Genomic DNA, 24,034 nt, shown 5'->3' with positions numbered 1-24,034 from the left:
TTATTATAATTATCTGTTTGTGTGTCTGCCTCTCCTATATACCTATCTAGACTGTAACCACACTGAAGGCAGGGACTATGTCTTTCTCATCTTTGTATCCCAAGTACTTAGCCTGATATATGGTAGAAGCTCAATATGTATTGTTGAATCAATGAGTGAAGCTCTCTGATGCTCTTTGAAGAAAATCTACATAATTTCCATTATCTGACATCTATGGATAGAGAGCTTGGTGCTTGTCATTTCCAGGTCTAATTTCTTCTAATATGGTAAAGTTTGTTAAAACAACAAAGATGGTTCCTTTATTACGATAATAGCTGAATCTGGCTAAAGATAACAGAATGTCCCTTGAGGAGTTAATTTGAAAAGTAAAACTCCTTTCTTCCCAAGATAGAACAAAGCTAACAGCTCCTCTAGGAAGAAAATGTATCTTCCTCAACTGCTCATGTTTTTATCTGCTGTTTTTTAACTCTGGGTGCACTGATGGAGTCACTCTAAAGCAAAGAGAGTTTCTGAAGTTTGATTTGATTACAATCTAAAATTTAGAACTGTGTATCTGAGAGCAGGCTGTAGGTTACACATGTCTACCAAATTAAATAAGACATGTCTCAGCAGGGCATCTCGTGCATATGCTTCCTGTAATGTCTTAGCAACCTTCACCCATATAAATAGTTAACATGAGTCATATCACAGGGATCGTTTGTTACATTCCTGTTTTGCCAGTTAGGTTGGTTCCACAGCTAAAGGCTTGGCACAGAAATACAGAAACTCTGGACAACGGGTGTGTAGCCACACAACAGCTGCATCTGAGGGCATTTTGGAGTAAGCACAGATGTCTTTAGGGTGGCAATGCAGTCTTGAGCCCCATGAAGTGCTGATTAAGCATTTTAAAACACCACCATGTTGCCATGGTGACACCCAACTTGTTAGTGGCGCCCAACTAGTGGCGTCCAACATCTGTTAAAATAATTAATTTTATTCCCCTCTTCTTTGTTTTCAACTAAAAATTACTGAAAACAAAGTATTTCAATAGAATTAGACTATAAAATGAAAGATGATGACAATGAGTCACAACATCATTTCCTACAAGTTTTCTGGAAGACAGAAAGTTTTACTTTCTTACAAGTCAGTTCAACACACATGACCTATGCACCTGCTGATTCACCCTCAAATATTTATAACAGCAAGGCAGTGGTTCTTTAGCCACTTAAGGATGCCTCATGGATGAGTAAGGAATTTTGTGGGCAATTAATAAGACAAACTCTGGTGATTCCAAGCCTAGCGTAGAAACGGAAGCATCCTTTTTCAGCAAGGTTTGGGTTATTTAGGTTATGCTGCAGATGTCTCTTTTGGGAGGAAAACAAGCAGCACCATAAAGTTTAACTTGAAGCTTTACAGATTTTTAAGGAATAAATGTTAAATTCAGGCTTCCAGACAACTTCTAGTAAGAATTAGACTAGTTAGATGTAAGAGCTGGTTATTTTATAAGCAGGGCCGCAAAAAAACCATTTCAGCTCTCATCCTCCCTTAGTTGCGTATATTTGCCTGTCTTGGGAAAAAGATCACAGAAAGAGCTCGTTTGTTCCTAACCCCCAACCCAAAAACTAAAACTGTTTGCACATATCTCCTCCCTGGTCTAAGTGTGGCTTTGCAAGACAGATGATTGATGTCATGTAGATGGCACCAAACATATAATGAACTCATTCTTTCTTAAAGAAAGGTGCCTTTTACAGTGTTGGCCATGGAGAAAAAAAGAGGTGAGGCAATCACAGTGTAAACATCCTCTCTTTACTTAGGCCATTATTTCCTTACTGTTTTGAGTATTAAGAAGTTAATGATCCAGGATGCCTTATCAGAACACAATAGTCTACCTAGCTAACTTTTGACACCAACCACGTAAGCTTTAATTGCTAGGACTTTCAATTCAGGAGAAAATAATGCTGGAGACTATGTAGTGCTCCACTGGCCTCCTTCCTAAAGAAGCAACTTCTAGGCAGACAGAAGCCCAACAGAAAGAGGCAACCACAGCATTCAACTTCCTGCTACATTCAGTCAAGATGACTCAGTTTCCAGCCATTCCACCACTGCTGACCTCCCCTCTGCCCCACTTTGCAAGAGCAGATAACCAAATTAAGCTGGGTGGAAATTTTAATAACTAGAACAAAACCTCCAGCTCTGACTAAATTTAATCACAGTGGTTTGCTTAGAAACTATTTTCTTTTTGTAAAAAGCCAAATATAACATGAAGCATTATTTTAGCAGGAAAAAATAATAAATATCAAATAATATATTTGTATTACTAGGCCCTTGGATTATTTTTGTATTTTTTAATTGAATATAGGCATCACTAATATTCTGGTATTAATTCTATGTCACATGGAATTTGTAGTTATCCTGTAAATTTCTGACTATAATTTTTTCCATCATTTTTCTTGACTGAGCTCTTCCATTTCAGGAATAACCTATATATCATGTGTCATAGCTATGCAAAGAAACAGCTTAAAGCACAGCTAAGTCTCTCTGTAAATCTGCTAATTCACATCTTTTTGGAGTACAGGCAGATGCATTATTCTTAAAAATAAATCACTTTCTCTTTATGCCCCAGTGAAGCTATTGTAAAGATCCTGAATATGACAAGTTGAAAATACAATCAGTGAGCAGGTATAAGAATTGCAAGTATTATTTCACCATAAATAACATAACATTGACATTTAGCAACATGAAATGATACTCTATAAATACCAATACCTCTACTGAGTCGGACTTTCCACAGAATTAACTCTATCCATGTATTTCATTACTCTATTGACCTCAAGTGAAGAAGAACGTATACACTCACCAAAAATTACCCTGGTGGCGGTCACTTATCAGACAAGAAAATAAGAAAAGTCATTCAGGGAAACATTTCCTAAATCTCCCCAAATCCTGACTATGTTTTCTTTGAATAAATATTTATTGTAGGATAGTTTTTGACTTACAGAAAAGTTGCAAAGATAGTATGGAAAATTCTTGTATACCCCACATTCTCTCAACTTCTTACATTAGTATAGTACATTTGTTACAATTAATGAACCAATATTGATACAGTATTTTTAACTAAAATTCACATTTTATTCAGATTTCCTTAGTTTTTATCTAATGTCCCTTTCCTGTCCCAGGATCCCATCCAAAATACCACATTACGTTTAATTGTCATGTTTCCTTAGGTTCTCTTGGCTGTGACGGTTTCTCAGACTGTTCTGATTTTTGATGATCTTGATAGTTTTGAGGAGTACTAGTAAGGTATCTTGTAGGATGTCCCCTAATCTAAATTTATTTGATGTTTTTGTCCCTCAGTCTGGATTTATCTGATGTTTTTCTCACCACTAAACTGACATTATGGGTTTTGGGAGAAAGACCATAGAGGTGAACTGCCATTCTCATCACATCATACCAAGGTTACATACTATTAACGTAATGTATCACTGTTAATTTTAACCTTGATTACCTACCTGGCTGAGTGTCAGTCATCTCCACTGCGGACTTCTTTTTCCCATTTCCATACTGAACTATTTGGAAAAAAGTCAGTATGTACAACCCACAACTACGGAGTGGGGAATTATGCTGAATTATCTGCAAATCTTCTGCAAAGCAGATTTGTCTATTTTCCATTCATTCTGCATTCATTTAATCATGCATTTATATGAATATAGTTATTTATTTTATACTTTGGGTTATAATCCATTGCTACTTTATTTATTTATTTTGTTGTTCAATTTTTTCTACCTTTGAACATTGGGAGCTCTTCAGTTGATTCTTGTATCCCTTTGACACACCCCTATCATGGTGGGCTTTTTGAGTACCTCTTTACTTTCTGGCACTGCAAGATACTTTAGCTTCTTCTTGTATAGTTCCTGTCCCAGTCTTAGAATCAGCCAGTTCTTCAAGGAACTCTAGTTCCTTTTATTGAAGAATGATATTAGAAACCAAGATCTGGGAACTAGTTATATATGTTTTTAAATACCTATTAATTACTAGGGCTAGACATAAAGAACTTACAAAATGACACATTTTGAGGGCATTGAAATTAATAAAGGGAAAGTAAGATTAAACTTCCATGTCCATTTTTATAGTTCCATAGAAAAATTTGGTAGTTTCTCATTTTGAGCATTTATCATAATCAAGAAGAAATATTCTAGTCTTTAATTTTAATGTGATAGAATCAATGTGTTTGAGAAGGTGGCAACAGCTAAAATAACTTTTTAATTTTAAGCTGTTTTGAGGTTTCTATTTTTTCAGCAAGAGTACTGTTTTAATCTTTTAAAAAAGTATATATATTCGAATGCCGTAATTGCAAAATAAAGTCTATATCTAATAATCTATCTATATGATATGGATATGATAAAGCCATGAAACCAGAAATTATCTGGCCCTACTCCAGCTTCAATAAACCATAAGCAGAGGGGCCTGATTAAGAAATTGTTCCTCTCTCTTATTTTCCCTTGGGAGTTACAGGAAAAAGACAGGTGATAGAAGCAGAAAGTATTTGGGCATTAGCAGCAATCAAATACAGAGATATCAAGCCCCACTCAGCCTGGGCCTCCTCCTATGAGTGGATGTCATCAGTCCAGATCATAGGGAGACTGCATTAGGATGATCAAGCATGAAAAGCATCTACTCTATTCAAACTTAAGTTCCAAGGCTCCCATTGAGTCTTCCTTACATTTCTGAGATCTCAACAAACCATGGTCCAACAATGAAGGAAGGCAGCTGGAGTTCTGGAGGAGGAAAAGTATTCTCATCCAAATCAGACTGATTATGTCAGGAAATATTTGGCATCCCATGCATACCTGTGATTAGGCCAAAAACACTTGCCTTCATTTTCAATTGTGCACTTGCATCTTTAAGCCAATTAACATAAGCTAGAAGTCCATTAAGGCATGTCAGCATGGAAGACTCAAGTCTCAGGCAAGCTTCTGCTCAAACTTTTGTCACATTATACTGTTTTCCCATGTAATATTTTACTTTAGTCACAGCCAGGAGATGATACAATAGTATATGTGAAGCTCGGAAATTATCGGGCACTAGTTGGAATAGTGAAAAGATTCATAGGTAGGAAAAAAAATTCAGATAGACCAGAGTTCAGTTTGCCTATATCCCAGTGTTAGTCCAAGAGTACTGGATGAAAGACTAAGACCTAGCTGTGAATCTTAATTTTGCTATTATCTAGTTCCATTAGCACAGGCAAGTTATTCCATACTTTGGAGCCTCTATTTCATGAACTATATATTGAATGGTTAAATTTGTTGGGTATTATTACTATGACCCCATAATCGTTATTCCTGGGCATGACTGAGAGGGTAGACTTAAAATAATCCAAATCAACAGTATCAAGGAGAAGACAACCAGAGTTTAGGTAATTGTGCGGTACTGTTTTAATTCACTTTAGTGATGGCTGGGTTACATAGAAGGTACTGAAACTCAAAACTCTGACCTGAAATGAGGAAAGAGGAAGGGTTCTGGAGAGGAGAGCTGTCATCTTCTCAAGTGTTATATAACAACTGTTACGTCTATTCGGATGCAATAATCACTGTGTGGGAGTCTTCACTCCTTCATTTCCTTATCCTTATCTATATGAGCTCTCATGGAAGAGTCACAGAAGGTTGGAGATCCTTTTTTACAGGAGGTTATAATTTTGGCAGGTGTGCTGCCATCCCAAAAGGAGAGAAAAATTGAGGACAGAGAAATAAGAACCAAGGCCCAACAGTTACTACTGTGGAGACTTTTCCTGGTAGAGCAGCAGGATTCTAATTCATGATTCGGAAACTGAGTTTATTTAATAGGTGAAGCACATTCTACTTAGCACCCCAGTGCAGATCACAAGATCACAGATACTAAAATGCAATATCATGTTTTTTCCCCCTCAAAGCCCACTTTTTCCCTTTAAGCGAGTTTCAGAAAGAATAAATCAAACCAAGCTTCTGCTCTCAAAAATGATCTACAGTTACAAGTTTGTACCAAAGAAATTCTATATCAAATGATTTAAAAACCAGAGACTCTTTTTAAAAAAGAAAAAAGCCAAGAGGCTTAAGTGCATGAGAACTGCATTTCCTGCCAGAAGGATTTCCTGTTTTAGGCAACCACAGTGAGGATGTGGTGAAACATCCGCCCTGCAGTCGTAGCCTGTGTTCCACAGGCCACTTCTCTGTACTACTCACCCTTCCTCCCCGACGAATGTGACATATAGCTTATTTCTCTGCAGGTCTTTTCGGGAGTAGCCCATAATCTGATTAAAAGCATCTTCAAGTAAGTGATCTCTTCTGATAATTAACCTGTCCGTAAAAAAAAACAATTTGAAAAATACAGATTATTTCCCAATCCTTATCTTTCTAGAACTGGGCACTTGCCATTTAATTTCCATTTACCATAACTAACTAGGCAAAAAGGAGTGACTTAATGTCATTGCTATCTGCCATAGAGGATACATTTGTCTTTAACTATTAACAGCATTAACAAAAGTTACATAAGAGAGTCATTGGTAAAGAGAGCACCCCACCTATAACCTGTGAGAACAATTCAAGAGGCCTTTCTGAATGGGCAAATCAATTTATCCAAGAAGGATATGAAACAACACATGCACAAGACTTTTGTTTTGTAAAGGAAGAACAACCCTATGAGGTCATGTTTGAAGCCTGAACGCACCTAGACAAGGAATTCAATTAGTAAGTGCCTAGAGAGATGATGTCAGAACAGCAGGAAGAAAAAATTCTCAGTGTCCTCCACAGCAGAGGAGTTTGTAATTGTGCTTAATTTAATTTTCAAATTATGTGAATCTTGAGATTCCCCAAGGGATGGATGCAAATGACTAATACTTGCAATAGATTAATCTACTTGTGAAAACAACAATTAAATCATCCTTAAGCAGATATCAATTTGCCTTTAGTGAAAACAGTAATGGAAGGAAGATGATAGGAAGGCCAAACACACGAAAGCTTGATCAAGACCTTCTTCGTAAGTGAAATGTGAGAGTGGTAAGAGCTCTGAAAAGTATAGTGTTTTGGGAAGGCTGATGTTTTCAGAGGGTGATGATAGTGGAACGTGTGAATTTAATCAAGAAAGCCCTCCTCGTGGGGCAATGAGCCATGGGCTGTTGGGCTGGCCCCTGGACTTTCTCTCAGGCACCCAGGAACAGGGCAATATTGCAGTAGAGACCCACCCTGCTCTGTCCTCTCTCAGGTGGCAGAGTGATCTCTAGTGGGGACATGGCACAGAGGTAGAGGTTGGGAGGAAGGGAGTATTAGTAAGGAGGGAATGGAAATAATTCTAGGCCAAAAAACATGATGATGTTTCAATTTCCTCATTTAAATGGAGGTGGATAAAGATAGGCAGACACAATATTCTTGACATTACGTTGGACAAGTGAAGTTTATTTCACAGAACAAAATAGAGTTGAGCAGTGTTCCTACACTCAGGTCAGCTCAGTAGACAGTGATGTGCAATACGGGACATTGTGACAGCATTATATCTGATGAATATATTCTAAGCAACAAAGAGGTGCTTTTCAGGAGAGAAAAACAAATCAGCTTTTTATTTTGCCTATATTTCTACCTGGAATGTGGTAGTTTCTTTACTGTTTGTTTTAAAATCTTAAGCTCAACCGTGCTTAATTCCATAACAGTGTTTTAGATAATTCTGTAATTTACGAACACCAAAACAATTATACTGACTAAAACAAAGGTTGGTCATCCCAAATCATAATATCCTGCATTCTCAACTGCATCCCATCCTTTCACCATGTATATAAATCCTGTGGTTTGTATCACTTTGACTTACTTTAATTTCCCTGGGCCTTGTCCATATCCTTTAGTCTCTAATTTCCTGTAAAAGTTCCTTAGTTTGGCTTCAAAATCTCGCTTGTAAGGGGCAGGAGCCCGGGCATTGGCACGCTGCGTACCTACAGCAAACCACAAACAGAGGAGGGTGTGGATTTGTGCAATGTCCTGATGTTCATCACATCACCATGAAAAATATCACTGTGGGTTGAGATCAGAGTTAACAAGTAATAGGAAGCAATACTTTAAGTTCCTGCATTTTCAAATCTCCAAGTTGAGGCTATAACAGAGCTTAACCAGGGCCTTACGCTATGTCTTCTTTGTGGCATTTTGGTTGAAAAGAACAATGCTGTTCAAATAGTTACAATGATGCCCATGTATTACTCAAATATGCTCCCCTTTTCAGTCCAAGCTAATATGAGTCAAACAGGGTTACTCATGTCTAATGGTAACTGTAGAGGTTACCATTGCTGCTGAGATGATATCATGGCAATTAGACAGAAAGTTACAGTGTGAAAGTATCTGGCACATAAAGCAAGAACAGTGAGTTCCACACTTTACTTTATGGAAAACCTACAAAAACTTCTTTTAGATATACACCATAACTGAGAACTATTTTATTCACATAAGTACATACATTTCATATTGCAGGGTAGAATAATCTTGATATAAAAACAGAATTCAGACATATCTGCAGAAGTCACATGACTCCTGGTTACACAAAGAGTAAATAATACTGCTACTTGCTATATTCGTATTATGTGCCAGTACTGTGATTACCTACGGATCATCTAAAGATGTTTTATACGTCATCTTATGGCAAGTATCATTAATAAAATGTAGAAGTAACACAGTTTGTTCCTCTTTTCATAGAAAAATCTGGCTTTGGGTCATAAAGTGACTCACCAATAAGCCAAGATACAAAAGGTGACGATGAATATAGGAATCAGACGCAGATCCATGACAAAAACACTGGCTATTTCCACTAAATATTTCACAACACAATAAAAGAAACCAGAAAACAAAAGTTGTGGAGTCTTGTGCATTATACACCATGTAAGCTCATTAAATATTTCCTTAATGAATGAATCACTAAATTCATTCTTAATACTGTGAAGCCTAGCAACAGATTCTGAAAATGAATAAGATGAGGTTCCCGGACTGCCTATCTCGGTTGAGAAGACAGAAATGAAACAATTAGAGAATAATTAAGTCCTAAACTAGATGGTATACAAACTATGAAGCAGAGAGGACAAAATGATAGCCCTGAGGCCAGACCCAGACCCCAGAGGCCAGACCTATTAATCTATTTTGCTTGCTATACAATCACTTTTAAAGATTTTAAATTAACTTTCAACATTTAAAAATTAGGAGATTTCAAGTAAAAAAAAAAAATCCAGATTTTCTTTTGAATATGATTTGGAAGCTCTTGCAACAACTGGCTTGCATTTTCCTGGGGCTGCAGCAGGCAGCTGCTCAAGTAAACAAGCATGTGCTCTCCACTGTTTCACAGCCACTCAATGACACTGACTACCTGGGCCCCCTTGGTAGTTGCTTTTGAGGTCAGAGTTATAGACAAGTGATAGTAAATGAGGATACGTGGAGATCAAAATGGAAAAGGCCTTAGGGAAGAGGCTTTATTGAAATCAGGCCTTGTAAACAGGAGGATCTGTATTCTATACTGGGGCAGGGCAGCAAGAGCTAAATACGCCTTGCACGCATGCTCCAGAGTAGAGGGAGAGTGGTGGGGAGTAAGTGAGAAATTAAATCAGTCAGAAGATCAGAGACAAATTACGAGAGAAATTTTTTAAAAACCTAACTAGGGAGATTGGGCATAATACAGTGGGCACTGGGAAACCTTTATAGGTTCCTTAAATAAAACAAAAGCAGTGTTTTATTTAAGAAATGATTTTCAGAGAGTGTTGAGTACATTAAGGGTGTGAAAAGGGTAGAGGCCTGAGATCCAGCCAGGAGTAGTTGCAGCAATTGAAGCCTGAGGGGATGAGGACTAGGCTGCAGTGATGAGTCAGAGAAACATTTACAATGTGAAATAAGAGTTGGTTATAGTAGATATGTAAAGAAGATAGATAGGAAGCTCTCAGTGGTAATACAAAGTTTTTAAAACAGTAACAATAGTTATTTGTTAAATGCCTGCTCTGCATTAGAGACCAAGCATTTTACTTTGAGGATCCTGGGGAATCCTCGCAAGTCTGTGAAGTAGGCATTATTATTATCACCATGATCACCGCTTTGTAAATCAGGAAACTGAAGTCATATGTCAGTGAATGGTAGGTTTGGGATTTGAGCAAGGTCTGTCTGATACTAAAAGCAGTGTAGGAGATAAGGCTGGTGGACAGGGCACATGAAACTTTATACATATGGAGCTGGAGATGACAGCTATTTAGGTGGATATACTTTGTAGACACTTGAAAATATGGTACCAGAGTTCTGGTGAGAGATCAGGGCCTCACTTGTGGATTAAATGAGTCACTGTATATATGGCACTTGTGCAGTGCCTTTGCATAAGAAGCCCAGATAAGTGTTAGCTCTTACTGTTATTATCTGCACAGAGGTGAATACTAAAGACATAGGGAAATGTGTTGGGGTTTTAGGAATGGATCATAATAAACTAGCTATTGATTAATAATATGTCCAGAAGTCTGTTTGTGTAGTTATCAATCCTTCATCCAAAGAGCTAAGAGCTATGTCATAAAGGATACAAATAAACTTGACCTTAAAATGTCTGGGTTACAGAAGAGATTCCTAGGCACTTAGGAAGCTTTTAAAAATCTGTGTTCAGGCCACACCCAAGACACATTACATCAGAATCTGTGGGGGTGGAATCCAGGCATAAGCGTTTTATACCGCTCTCCAGATGACTCCAAAGAACAGTCAAGTTTGAGAACCATTATCCCCTACAGGGTGGTTACATGTAACCAATGAAACACATGGGCAGCATCCAGGGACCAACATGGGGCAATGCTTCCTGTGTATTTGAAAGGCATCATTTGCAACATAAAGGAACATGATCTCCACCAACACGAGGTTGCTTTCTTAGATGGCCGAGGGACAGGGCAATGGGCCACAAGTCCACTCAAGGGTGGCAGAATAAAGCTGTCAGTCCTGCAGTCTGAGAAACTGCAGACTAGTAAACCCAGACAGCTCAGAAAGCAGCTGTAATGAATCAGGTATCAAGAGCACAATCATTGACAAAGAGGAAAAAGAACAAAAGACTGAATGAAAATCTTTCAGAACTCAAAAGAAAAATGATTCTTTAAAAGTTCACTACTTAAAAAACCAAAACAGCACACATTATTGTTATTGCTGTATAATCTGAGATGCTTAAAAGGATGTAGGAAAGGCCCTAATGCATTCCATCAATATCAATACAGACACTTAATAAAAATTAGCTCCATTTATGCTCTAGGTAAAGTGATTCAATTATGGAGATTCTGGAGACAAACATTGTTAAACGCAAAAATTCTTTTGCTAATAGTTTGATTATGAAAAATCATTTACACATTACTTCATGGTTTAAAAATTACAGTAAATTATATTGTTGGCCCTTGTCAAATTCTTAATGCAAGTCAGGTGCAACTGCCAAGAATGTCTAGGCAATAACGATGTTACTTCCACTGTGGAAAACAAAAATGATCTTGGAAGATCGAGCTAACAGAATTGTATGGGAACCATAATTCCAAGTGAAGTTCTAGGATAAAACACTCCCACAGACAGAGTAATTTTATGATCTTTATGGTAATAGGAAGTTAGATACAAAAAGGTCAGTGTTACATATAGGAAATGATCAAATGAAAGGCTGACTTTATGGACAGTCAGCATTATGTTAATTATTTGCAGGGAAAAATTTCAGTAAGATATTAGGTTTTTTTCCCCTTTTCTTCTATATAGTGTTACACTATTTCTATTTACTGTTACAAAATTGCATAATCATGTACAAATTTTAAAAATTCTACCTGACAAAATACTTTGGATGGTATCAGAAAAATCTTAGCAACAAACTTCTAAGAAGCCTGGGGATTTTTGTTGTTTTTTTTTCTTGTTTTTGATTTTGGATGTGCCACCGAGAACTCAGACTGTTTTAATGGCTAGCTCTCACTCTGTGTCTGCCAGGGATGGAGCTTGGCCCAATCCAACGTGGCTCCAAGCCTCTGTACTGAGACAGCTCAGGAGCTCACTTCTTTCCTGGTCCACCTTCTAAAAAAAAAAAAATCTCTATGATATTTATATATATATATCTTCTGTATTTCTTTTTTAAACAATTCCCTGTTACTGAATGAGAACAAACTATCAAGCATTACAATAATTTCTGGAATACTCCCTCTTCTGGAACATAGCTCAATAATGGAAATTAAAGGGAAAAAAACACCTACAAAATAGCTGGCACAAAGCACAAGGCTGAAGTCTTCACATTTTTGCTTTATTCCCTAAGAGCAGTAAAAGGCCCTCAGGTCATTGTTTTGAGCTTGCTCATGCTTTCATTTACATACCATTTGTATAAAAAAAAAAGCCCAATTTGATAGTCTGATTTCTCAGACTGAAATAATTTATTAAAAGGGAAAAGCTGAAAGGGCATGCCAGCATTAGGGCTGGGGGACAAGGGAGACTAACAACAACAACAACAACAACAACAACAACAAAAACAAAAACACCTCTCTATTGTGACAGAGATAGTATTAGGCTCTTCTTTGGTCTCTGGAATCACAACTCCCCCATCCCCAGACACTCAGGGAGCACCCTTCATTTGTACCATTTGGTTCCTACATCATCTTTGTGGGGCTGAGCAAAGAGAAGGGATAGAACACTGTTTCTAAAAAGAAGTATAAAGCTACTTCAGAAACCGTGGGAAAGAGAGAGGGAGGAGGAGAAGAAAGGAGAGAGAGAGAGAAAGAGAGAAAGAGACAGAGAGACAGAGAGACAGAGATAGAGAGAGACAGAGACAGAGGGAGACAGAGAGACAGAAAGAATGTTTAAGAAAAAGAGCAGGTGATGAGATACACTGCAGCTAAGATGCTAAAACTTTGAAAAGAGTGGGCGAGGAAAGGAGTATCCTTAAGGAGCTGCACCATGTATGGGCAGAAATAACTCCCTCTCATGTCCCATGCCCTGAAGACAAGCTTCAGTGAAGACCTATATGGCTCTTCAGTGCTTTCTGTTCTGTTTTACTTCCGTTGAGTGGGACCAAATGCTAATCCTAGCTTCTGGATAGTCCAGTTCTAGTCAAGTAACAAGAGCTCTGTATGATGATCCCCCCAAGCCATGAAATATCCTCAATACACTCATGGCTTTGGTTGCGTGGAAAATTCACATAAGTGAGCATATCTTTAACAATATTAGATAAATTCGGTGCTATTGCATTTAAATTCCTAGAAATGTGCATCTAGAAAAGGTCCTTAGCTAAACTTCTGGGTCCCATATTTGGCATAACAAACCATATGGTGTTTGCAAAGATCTTTTCTTTCTGGCATAGCTAAGGTTGGGATTGGCATTATAACAGTCCTGGAAAACGAACCTTCAGATTCCAAGATTTTGACCAATTTTAGGTGAGCACTCTAACAGCTGCAAATAGCAGTGAGTCAAAGTTTCCAAAGCTCCTGTCTCTTCTGTATTTGAAAAGACATGTAAATGTGCTTGGAATGAGGAAAAGTGTGGTAACTGTACCAGGTTGTTAGGCGTTCTGAAAGAAGATCATTAAAATTTATTATTGTCATAATTTTCACAATATTATTCCCACACCACAAAAAGGGATGAAATTCTAGTCACGAGGAGGATCAGACAAATTTTAAAAAACTGTTTGAAGTGTTTTCACAAAAACTTTAGAGATTCTGGTACAAGGAGAAGCTATTTTACTCAAAGAAATAAGACTACTCCGCTGGGTCAATGTGGCTAGCTAGTCCTGTCCTGGTATCATGTGGAATTAGTTAAAAGTTACTCCCACTGAGATCAGGCAGTACATCCCAATTTCAAGATCAAATAAAGCCCACTAAAACAGAGAAGCCAAAAATATGGAGATGATTCTTCCTGAAAATTGAAACCACCACAAATACTGCTAGCCATTTAAATATATTTGGGTTCTACATGTCTTTGGAAAATATTCAACTCTAAATCTGCTTTCAAAGTGCGTTTTACTACTACCGTGGGTTATTCATGTACATTTGTGATGCTAAATTAAAAGAAGCGATCTAGTCACCATTTAGGATGTGCATGCAGTCTCAGAGACTGTTCAGCCAGTCTCCAAGAGCATATGCCTTTATGAGGCTCAGAAAGGACAGAATCTGGTGATCTACCTCTTTCTCGGGGAGGATTGCACCAGAAAAGGCCTGAAAAGGAGAGCCTTGATTGCAATGAGCAATAATCCACACAGCTTCATTTCCTTAATCATAAAGCATCCGGTAAAGGGACCACACATTTAAACCTCATCATAGATTTCAGCTAAGATAAGGATCAGTTAGAATAATTAAATATCTAAGCAGCCAGTTCTGTAAATCAGGAAGAAATGGAGTTATATATTCTAGTTATGGATGGTTCAAATATTGACAAACTATACTTCTCGGAATCCAATTTCCAAAGAGAAAAAAAAAAAAGAAAGAAATTAACATTTACTGGATGCTTTTCATGGTGTTCTCCATCAAGGTGTTCTCCACAGGACTACGGGAAGTGATTGCTATTATTCCCATTTTACAGAAAAAGAAATTCTAGGTCAAGAAGGAAGTAAATTGCCCAGTCATACATAGTTGATGAAGACGGAGGCCAGCTGTGAATTATATCAATTTTCCCTTACACCTTTAAACTGTCATATGCTTATTTATTTTTATCCTGTATCATCAAAATAGGTGTCCCTATTTTGTTCCAAAGATGACCACTGCTTTTGCCTCTAGTGTCCTGCCTTCCTGTGGACCTGTGCTGTGTTGACTGCTGCTACTTTGCCCCATTCGAAGAACTGCTTTCTTTCCACCCACATTGTTTGACCTCTGCACACATATACGTTCAACTTCCCCATCCTAAAGTGCCTTCCTTAACTCTTCTCCCTCTAAGTACTGTTTTGTTTTTTCTTTCCTTTCATACTTCATGAAAAGAATACTTCTTTCATTCTTTTCATACTTTGTGAAAAGAAGAGTCTACACTCCTGGCTTCTACTTTACATCCTGTATCATTCTGTAACTGGTCACATTCCAGTCTGTGACCTATTACTTCATAGAAACTGCTCTGGCAAAGGCCATATATACTGCATGATTTTCAAATTTAATGGCCTCTTCTCAGGCTTCATCTTTTTAAACTCTTTGAAAATTGGCCCTGTTAATCACTCTTTCTTGGAACCTTGCTTTCCTGAAAAGACTTTCCTAATTCTCTTCCAAAACCCACTGGCTTTCTTTCTTTCACTTGCTCCTCTATCTCAGGCCATCCCTTAAACACTGGAGGTACTCATGTTTCCATCCTCTATTTTCTCTTCTTTCCACAGACTTGTCCTTCCTAGTTCTTTTCGTCTACACTCTATGCCTCGCCTGCTACCAGCATACCTGTATTCCTAGCCACCGACTCTCCTGAGCTCCAGGACTGTCTTTTCCAGTTTTGTTTGGGTATCTTCAAAGATTCCTCAACAAAACATGTCCCAAGCCAAACTCGTTTCCCCTCTCTGCTTTTGTCTAATCTTTTTCCTTTCTTGGTGAGTGGTGTTACTATTTGTCTATGTAGTCTAGGTGGTGAGGATCTCAAAATCTGTCTAGACACATGGACTCAAAGTCCTGGTGTCTCTACATCCTACATATCCTATGAATGAATTCTCTTTTCTTCATCGTCACTAGTCCAGCCCTTTAGCATGTCACCTGGATCAATGCAACAGCCTCCCAATTAGTTTCTCTGACTCTCGTCTCTCATCTTCCAATCTATCCTCTGTATTCCCATCCAATTGATCTATGTAAAACATGACGTTCTTCTGTAAATTTTCAGTGACTCCCATGAACTACAAAACAAGGCTTTAATAATCAACTGGCCCCAGCCTATCTTTCTAACCTAAGCTTTGAGAACTTGCCTTCACTTGTATCTATTAATTTGCCCTAAACTACTTTAATGCTTCTGTGGCTTAGCTTATGCTACTCATTTACCTAGAATGTCCTTCTTCCTTTGGTGTACCTGGTAAACTCCTGTTCACCACTCTTCAGGGCTCCCCTTCATACTAGTTAATCTTCATCTTTCCCCAAACACCCCACCCCCAGTCTTAAAGGAAGAATTGTTCCCACACCTGTGTTCCCATACATCTCTTGATTATAGGACTAACCACAGAGCTTTACAGAGTCATTTGTTGACTCACTGCCCCACCATGAATCCTTCAAAGGCAGAGACTGTATTATTCATCTTTATAGCATCAGGGTTTAGGTCAGTGCTTGGACTATAGGAGGATGCTCAATAAATCTGTGTTAAATGAACAAGTTAATAGACCTTTTCCTGTTTGTGGTATTCAATTAGGCTGTAGCTTCATTATCATAACAATATGTGAAAAACACATGTTATATATCAAAGAATGTAGAGCAGCTTTTAGTGATACATATGGAGTTTAGATGTCTATTAAAATAGTTTTAAAATCTGATAGCTGTTAAATTTAGTGTGAACAATACATTGTCTATAATAAAAATAAATATAGCCGATGTCTGTCAACATCATGACTACTTTCCTTCAAAAAAATTCATTTGTCGTGCTCCATTTTCACCATTCATTCATTCATTCATCTACTCCTACATTCACAACATCTTTCGAAAAAAAAATTGAACTTAAACATTTTAGTTTGTTCCATCTACCAACATATTCTGTCTGCCCATATGTCTCTTGTCTTCCTACCTAACAGAGTTAGTGACCACTGCAGGAAGAAACTATCCAAGCCCATTAAACTAATTTGAATTCTATATTATTTCTTAAAAGTAGAGATTTCTTTTATTATTCATTAAATCAGTCTCCTAACTAGAACTTTTTAAATCAAAAAAGCGAACATAGTATTTTGTGCGCTAATATTTTCCAAGGTACATTAGGCACTACATAACATAATGAAAAGTAAAATTTGTATCTGAGTGTATCATACTGCTAACCTTTATCCTCCTATTCTGGAATGTCATTATCTTCCTGTCAAAATGAATTCCCATGGAAACAAGCCAGTTTTAAAAGACAGAAAGTGCCAAACAATATGTACCTGTGCTAACGCTAAAGATATACTCAAAGTGTTCCTTTATTGTCCTTCGTGGAACAGAACATCTGACTGTAGGGTTCACTCCTGAGAGAATTCAGGGTGAGCTGCTGGTGGACTCACCTGGCGAGTTCTGGGGAGAGGACACTGGGGAGCCACGTGGAGACTGACAGTAGCTGGGGTGGAGTAAGGCATGTGGAGGCACATAAGACATTATCTCTTCTTCAAATAAACTGGGGAAAAACAAGAAATGAAATGCATACATTAGCCATGGAGGTGGGGAAAAGCCCTGTTACCACAATGAGAAAGATGGCTGATTTCCCATTTTGATCCATTTCATCCGAAGTCCAGTCCACACCCAAAGGGAGCACTTGTCCCCTTTTTCCTGCACATATTTCTTGGCTGGCTGTTGCAGCTTTTGTCAAACCTGTGGTTACTTGTCTATTCTCCTACCAACTCTAGAGAACATAATTTCTGTTTTGCCTCTTTAATACATGAGTTTGAGTTTACATGTTTGTTTGAAATCGTACCTCGGTTTTTAAATTTGGGAATAAGATTCAAACACAACAGACGTTTGTTAAGAACCCATAATACATATACAAAGTATGTCCTATATCTTCATTCCAAGAAACATATAGCAGGGTCTCAGCCTTCAAAGAGCTTAGGATTTAATTGGAGAGTTGAAAACAAAATAAAACTCTTCCTCAATAATTACAACTGCTAAATAATTAGCTCCCTCATTTACTGTGGTTTTATAATGGTTTTCGAATGTGAGCATTTTGATGTTAGATTATTCAATCCTGAGTCTTCTTTCTCCACTATATTGAAATTTCTGTTTCTAATATTCTTTCTAAAAGATAGTAAGCAGATATCTGATATCTTGGAATCCCATAATATCAGAAATATTATGATAAAGAGAAGTAGTATTGATTACAATCAGCTCAAATATACAAACACTTAACCAAACAGAATTAAAACAATAAGAGTTTATTAATTAAGAGGTGGAAGTAGGTTCACTTTAAACTTCCCAAATCTAGGAACCTGTTACTGGTTTTCAGAAAATATTCAGAAAAAGTGGCAACAATTTAATTTTGCAGAGATTTGAGGATATGACTCCTAAGGGCCATAGCGCTGGTTCTCAACTGAGGCAATTTTACCCTTCCACCACACTATCCAAGGACATTTAGCAATGTCTGAGAACATTTTTGATTGTCATAACTGGATGAGAGGGTGCTTTTAGCATCTGCTAGGTAGAGACCAAGATGCTGATAAACATCTTACAATGCACAGAATATCTCCCTGCAACAAAGGCGTATCCAGCCCCAAATAGCATTACTTCTGAGGCTGAGAAACCCTGGGTTATAACAAACTAATAACAACATGAAAAGTCCTTCTCTTCTTCTTCACTCACAAGCACACGTCTACTAGACCATTGCAGCAAAGCATTTTTAGACATATTTTTTAAAGCCATCTTTCCACTTTTGAACTAAAAAGTCAATAGATTTGGAAACAGAAGCAGTAAGCAATCATATCTGTAATACTAAATTAAGCCCTGAAACAGTCATTTCTTTTTCAATAAATTAGTAGCCATTGGAATAATGTGAATTTAAATGTAATTACTAGGAAAAGTCTCATGTAACGGTTGCTACCTCAAAGATCTAGAAACCTATATTTAATTGAAGACTAGGAATTAGCATCCTGTCCTTAGACATCTACATCTGTGTCCCTTTGCTCCATGATATTTATTGCTTCCTTTAAAGATAACCAATACTCACAAATCTTTCATATCACAAGAGAAATTTTTTACCTGAAAAATTTAATACATAAGAGATAGAGAATGATATAAAAACACATGATTCATATCATGTTTATAGTATTAATACTATATATTTATTATATATAGTATTAATAAATGTTAACATTATTATTTTTTACTTCAAACACACACATATATAGATCTGTATATATCTGTATATAGATGTACATATACATATCTGCATGTATGCAAATGTGTATATGAAGTCCTTTTTTTTCTCCTCTACCATTACTTTAATAGGTATCCTTCCTTCCATAGTTTTTTACTTTGCAACATATATGCATAGATGAATACATAGTTTTGCCTTATGCACTGCTAAAAATTATAATAGCTATATGTATACAGCATTCTTGAACTTTTTTCGTTCAACAATATATTTCTGGTATCTGTCTATGTTGATACATAAGGATCTAGTTTCTTACTTTTATCTGCTATGCAGTAGGATATTCTTTGAACAAATCAATTTATTTATCCCTATCTCTTCGGACAAATATTTACTTTTTCCCCAGTTTTGTGCTTTTATAAATAATGGTACAAGGAATACCTTGTATATATCAACTTACATACATGTTAAAGTTTTTTTAGTATAAGTATGGTATATATCTAAAAGCAGAATTAATCAGTCATAATTCAGATGTCTTTTCAACTATACAAGATACTATCAAGTTGTCAATCCCACCAAGTCCAGACAATATGAGACCTCCTATTTCTCACTTGGTATTATCTGGTTTTCTGACTTTTTTCAAATCTAATAGTGTAAAATAGTATCTCATTACTTGAAATTGCATTTTATGATTGCTAACATCTTTCCATAAGCTTATTGGTTATTCTTGCTTCAATTTCTATGAAATGCCTTTTTATATCCTTGACCTATTTTTCTTTTGGGTTTTCTTCTTCTAAATTGATTTTAAGGCATTCTTTATGTATTCATGACATCTTTGTTTTATGTGTTGTGAATATATTCTTCCACTTTGTTACCTTTTTTTATGTCTTTATATGTGGTGTCTTTCATTATATGAATTTTAAAATTCAAATGTAGCAAAATTTAACAATCATTTCCTATATATGCTCTGAGGGAGGCACATTTTTACATGAGTTGAATTAGTGAAAGAACATATAAAATAGAATAATCAATAACAAATACAAAAAGGTCATTTCAAAACTCTTGAGTTTTATCATACTATATTGGAAAATATCCTTACATGGGTTTATTTTGAATTGAATCTTTTCCTATAGCCACATCATCTCTACATTGCAGCTTGCTGATAACCACATCCATTTGTACCAGGAGTGACTTTCTTTTTAAGAAATAGACAAGTTTAAAAACAGACACAAAGTCTTTCTCTATGTATGCAACAAATTCATTGCTTGAGTTTATAGTCACTGATTCAAATGACTCAAACTTCGAAATAAAATAAAAAAGAACTGAGGCTATCCCAAAAGGTTTCAATAATCATTAAAAATTATTTATTAAGCATACACATTTAATACACTGTATCACTGTGTACAATTATTAAAATAATAAATACATTTAATCACCCTAATAAGTTTAGAATTGAATAACATCATTTATAATAATTATAGAACTATTATATAAAAGTGAATTTCTCATGCTTCTTTCAAGGCCTATAAACTTCAGAGAACATGCTTATTTCCCTGAATGGGAGAAAATGTAGCCTTGCTCTTTATGTACATATACATATATCAGTTTTCAAATATTTTAAAATTCTACCACAGAACACATAGAAACTCATGCAAACTGTGGTGTTTACCAAAGTACAAATATTCTAAGCTATATTGTAACTTAAAATATTTAGAACTATACCATCTAAAGATTATTTAACTAAGGACAGGTGAATGGTAATCATGATTTCTATTTTATAATCATTATTGTTTTTACTAATACCAAAGCAGAATTCTTTAGTTTAAATGAAAAATCCTTGATTTCTGGAATGAAGCTATAGAGTCAGAATTTTATAACAAAACTGACTATTATTATATTACCAACCAAACTATGGTAGAAACATCATACTCCATATTAACTGACCAATAGTCTTCCTGACCATCTAGCATACTATATCCTGTTTTCAGAACTAGTTCAGTGCATCATAGTCAAGGGTCACCCTCTAAAGTGAAAAGTAACCTCTCTCTCCAATAGGTCTTGTTCAGAATCAAGTGAAATCTTTCTGGAAAGTGATTATATCCCTTTGAATTATATTCCAACTATCCAGTAAAGGTAAGTAACTTTTTGGCTTTAGTTTTACAAATATGTAAGTAGTTAGAAATAGTTAGGGTCAAGATCATTATGAATAACATGAATGAGATTATTAGCACTTTGGTATAAATAAAACACTGCCTGATAATGGCTCAACGTGACTTTCCTTTTAATTCTGTGGAGGTTACAGTGGTGGGTGTCCCAGTCACTGGACAGAGCAAAGCATTATTTCACTCTGGCCTCCTACATTTGAAGGATAATGTTAAAAATGAAAAAAGGCTTTTGAAAACTTGCTATGTTTCTCTTCTAAACTACTCTAAAATTTAAAACCAAAGCTGATCTAACCATCAGGAAAGAAAAGACAATAGGTCAGTTTTATGAAGGACTATCAAGCTGGCCCTGAATACCAGTGACCAAATTTCAACTCGATCTGATTTCTCAAACCTAAACTCTCAAAACCATAAAGTAAATAAATAGTATTGAATCAGCAAAAGGGGACAAAGCATATTTTGAGCAAACAAATTTGAAAGAAAATATAAACATGACCTCTTTTACTCTGGAGGAGTAAGTTGTATATACCCTTCTGTTCTATTATGGAACATTCCATTCAAGAAACTCTACAAACATTTCCTTTCTCTAACCCCACCTTCTTTACCTTCTTATCTCAGGGATAAGAACTACAATCTGAAATGAATGATCACTAAAGCAGTATCTGGTAGTTCCACAAGTCTTCAAGAATAAAGGAGACCTTTTTAGGCTACCAATATTGTCATATTATTTTCTAAAATGTTCCGTTATTTCTGATGACTGGAGACCTTCTACTTCAAGAACTAGTGTTACATACCTCAGCAACATAACAAGGTCTGCATCACTTGAAAGGCGCACCAATCCTGGGGTCCCTTCAGTTCGTATAAATTGGATCTTCTCCCTATTTAAGCAAAGAAACAGCTCACAGCATATGTGGTAGACTTTTGGGACATAACTCAGTACTTTAGGCACCATTTAAAAAAATAACGGTCACAACATTTTTGCGGTACCTATTATGCGGCAGCTACTGTGTGATACCCTAGTAATACACATAGTCCTTGCCTTCAAGGAGAACCTCAGGTGCATCAACATTGCCCAATCCTAATGCTGGGAAAAGATTCTTTTATTGCTTTCATTATTTTGCAGCCCCAGTCCTACTGTAGGTAGTAGTATCATTCAACCAATAAATCTCAGTCTCTGCTTTGAATTAAAGCTTGTTGTGGGCTTGAATCTAAGCAATAGTTTAGACCATTAAGACTGATTCCGTTATTCCAAAAAGTGAGAGTGTAAGGGTATTCATCTCTTTTCCTGAGGGTATACTTCTAAATTATGTGTGATGAGCACATTTCTACTTGGAAGCATACTTCTAAATTATGTGTGATGAGCACATTTCTACTTGGAAGTATCTATGCATTATATACTCAATATAAAAGCATACAGCTGTTTCAAATAACTGAAACTGCGAAACACTTTCAGTTACTACAGCTGGTGAAATAGATTGTGTGCATACCTATGTACATGAATATATACTTATGTAAACACATATCGGACGCAACAATATGAGATATTTCTATCATTATTTTATTATAGATATATGTGATACACGTGTTAACATGTTTTTTTTTGTTTGATAAGTCATGTCATTATTTTCGATTCTTTACATGAATAAAATTTTAATAAAAATTTTCCTAGTTGCTTCCCCCTCATTTACATAATGTTATTTCAAAGCATACCATATTAATTTGTATTCAATGAGAAAAAATAAGAACATAAACTATGGTACTGAAAGCAGTACACTTGATAGGAACATAGGGGCCAACACAAGTAAGCAATTTTTAGTGCTAATGACAAATATTAGGATTCCTATATACTATAAAATAGCAATCTCTGATGTATTTATTTATTTAGATTCAGTTCTTATCTATAAAGCATTTTTATATGATATTTTCTTAAAGTTCCACTGCATTTTAGATTTCCAAATTCTAAATTCTCTGCTTGAAGGCAATGAGGTAGAAAGCAAGATTTAATTGTTGAGATGAAAAATTCCCTAATGCACAGAAAAATCAATTGATTTGTCCTTAGTCACAAAGCTTGCTAGGAAAAGAAAAGAAAACAAAACAAAAACAGAGTTCAGTCCTCGGCTTTTTCTAGCTAGATCCATTTTATACAATACGTTAGCGTATGAAGCAACTACTCTTTGATATTGCCTAAGTTTTTTTCTGTTCTTCATATATATGTATATAAAACAAATGGCAGACACATACGTTAAGGAATTGTTCAGAAAAGAAAGGCCAGCCTCTTTGCTTAAAGTTATTTCAGTTTGAAGGCTTGAACCAAGCAGAACATTTGCCCTGAAGCTTTACAATCACATGTCTGAAGCATATGACGAAAACCAAGGCTCACTATCTGGCGATTGATTTTTCGATAAGAGATATAAAAGCTTTTAAAAAGCTAACCTAAAGAAAAGTTATCCTAGAGAAAAAAAAAAGAGCAATAACTTAACCAAAAAAGTACTCTTATAAGAGTCAGTAACAATATGCTTTGATCTTGAAGAATCAAAAGCTATCTCCAACAAATACACAGTTTATCTCCTTAGTCTCTCATCACAATGAATCAGGCAAACAGCAAAACCAGAAAACAAACAGGCTGAGCACTCTCCTTCACTTCTTTAAATTGGAGCTACTCAGAGCAGGTGGAGTGATGACAAAGACATCATGCTCTGGACTGTGGCTTGTATGTTTCCTGTGAATAAGAAAAGGATCATAGCTTCCTGAGTCAAAAAGATGACAGGATGAGGAAAGGGAAAGACACCAGAGGAAATATACCAACTGGGCAACTTTTCATCACTTTCCAGATATTAACTCGTAAACAGTGAAGGCAAACGATCTGATTTTTTAGGCAAGAACATACCAGAGGTAGGCTGAGAATAGCTTTCTACCAGGCCAGCTAACTCGTCACAGTGGCAAGCCATGAGTCAT

General features: G+C 36.3%; 1 protein-coding gene across 1 annotated transcript in view; it reads right to left on the bottom strand.

The window, feature by feature from the left end:
• The window catches only part of HECW2 (HECT, C2 and WW domain containing E3 ubiquitin protein ligase 2), a 204,836-nt gene that overhangs the window by 29,651 nt on the left and 151,151 nt on the right, over positions 1 to 24,034 (bottom strand). Inside the window, exons 17-20 of the mRNA XM_011369257.2 lie at positions 21,874 to 21,957; positions 17,122 to 17,231; positions 7,810 to 7,930; positions 6,195 to 6,308 (exon numbers count right to left, since the gene is read on the bottom strand). Coding sequence (XP_011367559.1) covers positions 6,195 to 6,308; positions 7,810 to 7,930; positions 17,122 to 17,231; positions 21,874 to 21,957 — 429 coding nt within the window. The remainder of the gene's footprint in view (positions 1 to 6,194; positions 6,309 to 7,809; positions 7,931 to 17,121; positions 17,232 to 21,873; positions 21,958 to 24,034) is intronic.

The sequence above is a fragment of the Pteropus vampyrus genome, unplaced genomic scaffold, assembly GCF_000151845.1.
Source record: "Pteropus vampyrus isolate Shadow unplaced genomic scaffold, Pvam_2.0 Scaffold146, whole genome shotgun sequence".
NCBI classification, from domain to species: Eukaryota; Metazoa; Chordata; class Mammalia; order Chiroptera; family Pteropodidae; genus Pteropus; species Pteropus vampyrus.
The sequence above is the reverse complement of the archived record's forward strand: the minus strand, read 5'-3'. Positions and strand labels throughout refer to the sequence as shown.